The sequence below is a fragment of the Octopus bimaculoides genome, chromosome 11 (genome assembly GCF_001194135.2).
Source record: "Octopus bimaculoides isolate UCB-OBI-ISO-001 chromosome 11, ASM119413v2, whole genome shotgun sequence".
Taxonomy (NCBI): domain Eukaryota; kingdom Metazoa; phylum Mollusca; class Cephalopoda; order Octopoda; family Octopodidae; genus Octopus; species Octopus bimaculoides.
Genome location: NC_068991.1, coordinates 44,250,012 through 44,257,405, shown reverse-complemented (window position 1 = coordinate 44,257,405; position 7,394 = coordinate 44,250,012). Strand labels below are relative to the sequence as shown.

General features: G+C 31.3%; 1 protein-coding gene across 1 annotated transcript in view; it reads right to left on the bottom strand.

Annotated features, from left to right (window-relative positions):
* LOC106869493 (MAP/microtubule affinity-regulating kinase 3) overlaps nt 1–6,043 on the bottom strand; it is a 139,306-nt gene extending 133,263 nt beyond the window's left edge. Inside the window, exons 1-3 of the mRNA XM_052971982.1 lie at nt 5,968–6,043; nt 5,365–5,474; nt 2,465–2,609 (exon numbers count right to left, since the gene is read on the bottom strand). Coding sequence (XP_052827942.1) covers nt 2,465–2,609; nt 5,365–5,474; nt 5,968–6,043 — 331 coding nt within the window. The remainder of the gene's footprint in view (nt 1–2,464; nt 2,610–5,364; nt 5,475–5,967) is intronic.
* Between the last annotated feature and the right edge of the window lie 1,351 nt (nt 6,044–7,394).

The window sequence follows — 7,394 nt, the reverse complement described above, 5'->3', positions numbered from 1 at the left end:
TATATATATATATATATATATACATATATATATATATATATGCATATATACATATATATGGCTACTTAAAATTCAAACAGCTCAGGAAACTTGTTAACCCTTTAGTATTTAAACTGACCACATCTGACCCAAATATTACACCTATTTTATGTACAGACTGGTCATATTCAGCCTCTCACACCTACCCTACAATGTAATACTAAAAATAAATAAGTACATCATCGGAACGCTAAAGGGTTAAACATGAATTCATCTATATTGACTGCAATATAATGCAGAGAGTGACACTGACATAAAGGATAGCAGCACTTGTCACTTGATCAGCCAGCTTTATGACATTTACTACCATCTTATATTTTAAGCACACACATATATGCACAATAGAAATAACATTTTCATTTAAGAGAACTCAGCTTCCTATATAGTATTAACAGGTTAAGCTTCCTGTACTTTTTCAAGCCTTCAAATCAACAATTAAGCATCCCTTTTCTTGCAGTGGTTTAGATATATTTATATAACAACTTCATTCTATCCTATCTTTAAACTTTTTGGCTATTTGTTTCAAGTTGTCTTGCTAAATTTTCCCAAAATCTACTTCACTTATATGTATCAACCACAAATTCATGTCATTCTTTCTCATAGCTTTAAAGAAATTTTTTTTTTTTCACTAGTTTTGTTACAATTCACTTTCCTGTTGTGAATTATTTGTCTCTTCCTTCTTGGCACATAATATAGTGGAAATATATTGCTTCTGTCAGAGTTAAGTATATTGTTTTTAAAAAATCTAAAAAGGTTTGCTACTTTGGTGGGAATTTTTTTTTTTTTTTTTTCCACACTTCATTCTGAAGAACTTGAACAGTTTGAAATAATCATGAGTGTACATATACCTGCACATTAAAGATAATCTATTAATTTTATATTAATCAAACTGCATAAGTTATTGTTTTACACAAAGCACTCACCTAATTTTCAAAAAGTAATAGTTTTCAATCCAATTAAAATTTTATCATAATTGTGTCATGATCTCAAATCATGAATTTAGTTGTTGTTTTTTGTTTTTTTTAAATAGGTAATCACTATTAAGATATGATAATAAGAAACATAACCTCTGAAATGAGTTCAAAATATATCATTGAGGTTCATGACAATTATTATGATTTTAAAAATAAATGAAATAGTTATCTTGATATTGTCAACATTTCAATTATGTCAAAATGTAAATAAAAAGGACTATTGTAAAATAATGTTGCCAATTTTGACTTTTTCTTTCCATATGAATAACACTTCATACCAATGTAACTAACTGAAACCTTAAACTGCTGCATTAGAAATTGAAATGAACAGTCAAGAGTGATTATATCCTACCCAACTCTAAAGTCCTACTAACTCCCACTTCTAAGAGTTAAATAAGGTTTCTTTGCACAGATCACATTGAATAAAATCAATTTAGGAACAGGACAAATTATTGTCTTTAGAGGGAAAAAATTAATATGAATTTCAGCCAAAATTACTCAGCAATTGGTGCATAAATGTATATGTGACTAATTTCTTTCATTGAAGAGTCAGATAAGTCTAAAATTTGGGCAATCTATATCAGCAAGAAAATGTGAAACACCAGAAAAATTAACTATAAAGGTTACATGAAAACAGAAGTATTATGGCAAGATAAAATGAACTAAAGTATCTTGAAACAATTAATTTAATTTCTTGCGGGGAGGAGATTACACAAAGTTTCCTTGGTTTCTCTATGATTGGGTATTTAATTCCTGAATATGTACATTATCGCAAGTTGGATTTAAACTCATTTAGAAATAAGGGTTCTAAGTTCAAATCTCACCAGAAACATATCCAAGAAAAGGGTACCTAATGCCAATCCAAGATTAAACCAACTGAAACTGTAATACATAAATGGAAATATAACGTGAATAATTAAGAACTTATCATTCTTCCAGGATTAATAAAATATTGGTTTCAAATTTTGGCACAAGGCCAGTAATTTTGAGGGAGGGAGTTAGTCCATCAACCCCAGTGCTCAACTGGTGAAATCTTAATCCAGAACCTAAGAATGGACAATGTCGCAAAGTATTTTGCTCAGCATGCTAATGATTCTGCCAGCTCACCGCCTTTGAGTTAATAAAATATTAAGTATATAAAATAATAATTATGTGCTGAGGTTAAATTAATTTTATACTCCATCTACAAATAGAAAAAATATAATTTATCACAGTGTTGCCGTCTATTTGAAACCATGATATACCTTTGATTCGCAAATACTTTTTTCCCAACACCTTTGCTTTTTCCTAGTCTCCATACCTACTTCATAAAATATTAGTTCATTTCAACCAGTCTTGACAAACTGAATTTACTACCAACTAGAATAGTGTCATGGTAGCAATACTTAAATTGGGAAAATAAATGATGCAACCTCCCAGTTTCCCTTCTTTAAAAATCTTGGGTTTCATACTTGTATTCAAGGAATAACAATTGCTGTAGTTGGACAATGTGAAGCATACATTAAGTAGTAGCAGGACATAGAAAACACATTCTAATTCAATAAGATTAGGTCTCTGAGTTCGGTGCACACCAAATTTAACTGCTTTCTTTCCTTTCTGGTTGATTATATGTTATGAAAATTATTTAAAATGTACACTTCAGAGAACTGGGTCACCTCAGTACTAATCACCAACAAAACACAGAGCATTTGAAACACATTCAACAAACACACCCAATACAAACACACACATTCCACAATCCATTAGTAAATAAACACAATTCTTTTCAGGGATTTTAAAAACTAAATTATCAGCTATATAGGGAGGACTCATCTCTGTCACATGTTACACAACTTTTATTCTTGATCCACAGGATTACATGGACAAATGCACATTTTCATATACATGTAAGAGCATGTATTTGTACACAATACAATTGTCTGTACATGTATGCTGGTCATAGGTCTTTTCATCAAAGACAAGAGTGCATATTATAGTTACAACAGGCTTACTCAAAAAATCTGTGAATTTCTTTTTGCCCCAATACTGACTGCATGCAACAAATGTGTCAAACAGGTATGATGTCAGCTCTTTGAAATATCGACTATATATCAGATCTGATACTATTTGCATTAATATTGAACCCCTTTTGCTCTAATTCCTTTTCACCTGATAAAAGCTGGTAGAAACAATTTGGCATTAACAACAATGTCATACACAGGAGTAAAATAGAGGATAAAAGGTAATTTCTCACAATAAGACATTTTCTAACACATTACATATAATGTTAACATACTAAATTGTTATTGCAACATTAAAACTATCTTATTCTTGTAAATATTACAACAGCTGTCTTTTTCATTCCTTTACAGTCACATTACAAGACAGATTGTTTCTAATTCAGCATACAAACAGCTTCACTGACTAAACAAAACCCAAGCAATCTATCATCTTATGAACAACCTATTCAAAGTTTCTGCTTCAGTAAATCTTATCAATCACTGTTATACATGAGCAGAGAGTGGCAAAATCAGTAGAGCACCAGCCAAATATATGCAATATTTCCACTTTTTACATTCTGTGTTCAAATCAAGCTTTGCATTTGCCTTTAATTCTTGTAAGGTCAATGAAATAACTATAAATATATCAGGAGTCAATTTAATTCACCATATTCCCTCACCATGAAAATTGTAGCTTTGCACCTAAGTTAGAAATCAATGATACACTGATTTGACAATGTATTTTTATAATAACAAACACAGAAAATATTCAGAAAAAGGTATGAATACATAAAAAAAACAACAAAAAAAAGGGAAGTAAATACAACTAAAACAAAAAGCTTAGGAAAATTTGAGATGATCAATTCTTTTTTACTTAAATTGTGTTGAAAGTAAATGTCTTAAGAAACATTATAACTGTCATACTGATATTCATTTAATACATAGCTGAAATTATTAAGTATGACAAGATTAATTTCAACCACATAATTAAGAGAGAAAAAGGAAACTTCACTAGTCAACCAGTTTCATAGAATAAGGTCCTTAGAGCAAGCTTTGAAACCAATAAAAGCCCACCTTTAAAAGTAACTCAATGTGCACATTTGTAAACTGCTATGATACTGACAAACTATTCTGTTGTCAACAATTTGTAGTTTATCAAAATCTGTAAGTTGATAAGTGGTCAAGATGCAAACCAATAGCAGTCAACTGAGTTCAATGATAAAATCGTCCAACCCATGCCAGCATGGAAGGTGGACATTAAACAATGATGATGATGATGATATTTTTCTCCTCAACCAGGGCTGACCTAAAGTCATCAACAGAAAAAAAGACAGTTTCTAAAGATATCTTTATAACATTTGACAGAAATAGGCCACCAGTTTTCTGGATATACTGTAATCAATTCTTACCACATTGAGTGCCAAGGGGAAATGTGTAAGTCAGTCCCGTGTACCACACATGGTTTTTTTTTCAAATTCATATAGTATTTCAGTTGTATACAATAGCTATATACAGTTCATTTTTTTATGAAAAAAAACATGTATACAATATACATATATGTGGCGCATTTGTAAAGTGCCATGTATATATATATATATATATATATATTGTATACATGGCACTCAATGTGTTAAAGATAATTCTACAATGCTACCAATTCTACAGCTAATTAAAAATGCAGTTTCATTGACTGAAGAGGAATGCTCAAAAAGCATTTAACTCCTGTCATATGAGATACCTATCAAAGCAAAATAATTACCAGAGCAGAATTAAAAGAAGCTCGAACCTAATATCATAGATAGTGGAAGTGAATCAACAATACAATGATGTTTGTTAAATAACATAAATCAATTTCACGAACAAAAGCCTGCTAAAAGCAGTTCTCCATTAGCAACAGTTGGAATATAAGGATGAAAAAATATATAAAATTTTAAACTGCATAAAGGAGAAAGTAAAATCTAAGGGGAAAAGAGTTTACACAATCTAACTATAATCAAAGAGAACTTATACTATTATTGATAAGCCAAAGGAGGAGCATCTATGTGATTGCTTGAAACCACACCCTACCATCTTAGAAATGAATAATGAGTCTCAGTTCCTTGCTCTTTTACATGTTTCAGCTTTGAGGCTGTGGCCATGCTGGGGCACGTCACAGCTGGAATGCCTTTGATTATAGGTCTGCTCAACTGAGACTGACCTGGTACTAAACACTACTACTACCACTACAACTACAGCTGCTGTTGCTGACAACTGAAGTTTAAATGGAATAGTTTGTTTCCTAAATGCTCAGAAAGAAAATAATTATCAATACCTCTTGATCTATTGTAAGAAAACATGCAATGGAAAGATTTATCCAAGTATATCACTCATACTTTTACAAAATCCTCACAGCTAACAAGATGAAAGACAATAGTCATCCAATATAAACTTAAGCATACAAAACACAAAACTAGATCTTCTAAAGCAACCAGCTGGGCCATTTCTACAATGTTAAATATAGTAAAATAATTATCTGCCTTTTTCTTTTTTTACGCACTATCTCGTCTGTAATAAAAAAGAATCATTCATTATATTATCCTCATTTCCTATATTGAAATGGAGGTGAAAAATAAGTTGACTTTGCCAACAGAAATTCAATTCAGACATGAAGAGTTGAACCAGCCATTTTAAAACATCAAGTACATCCAGACATTAGTAGCATAGAATTAAAATTTTCTAAATTATTCCAAGATTATTTAATTTAATATTTCACACAATCAATATCAAGCTGATAATCTACATGAAATTGATTCTCATTAATAATTAGAATGCAAAAAAGCAAAATCTAATTTCACTAAAATTTATGCAATTTCCTGTTAGAATTGCAATAGCAAAATTTTTATGCATGTGATCCTTCTAAAATAATGATTGCTGCATCTAAAATTACTTTCTTTATTCAACACAATTTCCCTATTTCTAAGTGATATACATTTTACCGTGTAAGTGGATAGCATTCATATGTACAGAACATTTTAATATATTTTGTCCATTGCTTTCAACAGTAGGATTCATTCCTATATTGCATTTTGTATATTTTCTGAAACATTTTTGTTGACTAATTGCCTAGATAATGTCAATTTTTCAACTTTCAATATTGCATGAGACCCAACTGTATTTCATAAACATTTTTGAATAAACAATCTTGATTAAAAATTTTGTGTAAATGTTTTTAGTGTTCAAACCGGCCATAACCGGCCAAAATTAATTCCCCTTTATTTGTTCAAGCCGGCCATATCCGACTGCTCTACAAAATCACTAAAAAAATAAACAAATCACGTTATTGAATTCTTGTAGCTTTGAGGTAATGCAAGATGAAGCCTTTCCTGCCTTTATTCAAGTATAAATATTGTGAAACTGTGTAGACCACATGGTTTTTTTCAACGAAGAGAAGTGTGTACCTTAGTTGTTAAAGAAATGGCGTCAGCAAGTAGCGATTCCGACTTTGAAGGTTTTACTCATGACGATATAGAAAATATAAATGAAAACACGAGTATTTTGTCTTCAGATGAATCTGATATTGATATTAGTGATTAATTGTTGGACGAGGAAGATTTTGAGAACGAAAGTGATGAAAATGATATCGTAAACATGGCAACATGGTCAAAGATTACAACACCAATCACTATTCCTGATTTCACAGAAAACACTGGTCCACAACACAATTTACCTCCTGACGATCAACCATTGGACTATCTATTTTTATTTTTACCAGAAAGTTTTTTTGGAAAATGTTGCAGAAGAAACAAACAAATATGAGCAACATTTAATTTCTATTCATGGAAGAGAAATCCACTATGGCAGCCAACTTATACTGCGGAAATGAGAGCATTTTTCACAACATTATGTTTGGTGTTAAACAGCTTCCTTGACTGTGGAACTACTGGAGTCCTGATATAAAGTATGGCGATCCATATATCTCAAGTATAATGTCGAAGACGAGGTATTCGAAAATATCTCAGTATTTGCATTTAGCTGATTCTGCTAATGCCCCCAGCAAAAACGACCTAAACTACGAACCCCTGTACAAAGTACGTCCTGTAATTGATTTACTTATTAATAATTATAAAATTGTGTATCTACCTGGGAAAAATTTCAGTGTAGACGAAACCACAATAGGCTATAAAGGCAGAGTACATTTTCGGCAGTACATGCCTGCCAAACCTACTAAATGGGAGATTAAGGTATGGGAAGTTTGTGAATCAGAGACTGGATATTGTGTATACTTCGATGTTTACACAGGTAAAAAAATATAATGGAAACAGACTGCATAGATTGGGACATGATGATGTATGGTCTCTTACTGGACCATTTCACCATCAGCACCGACACTTCTATTTTGATCAGTCTTTTTCTTTAGTGGCTT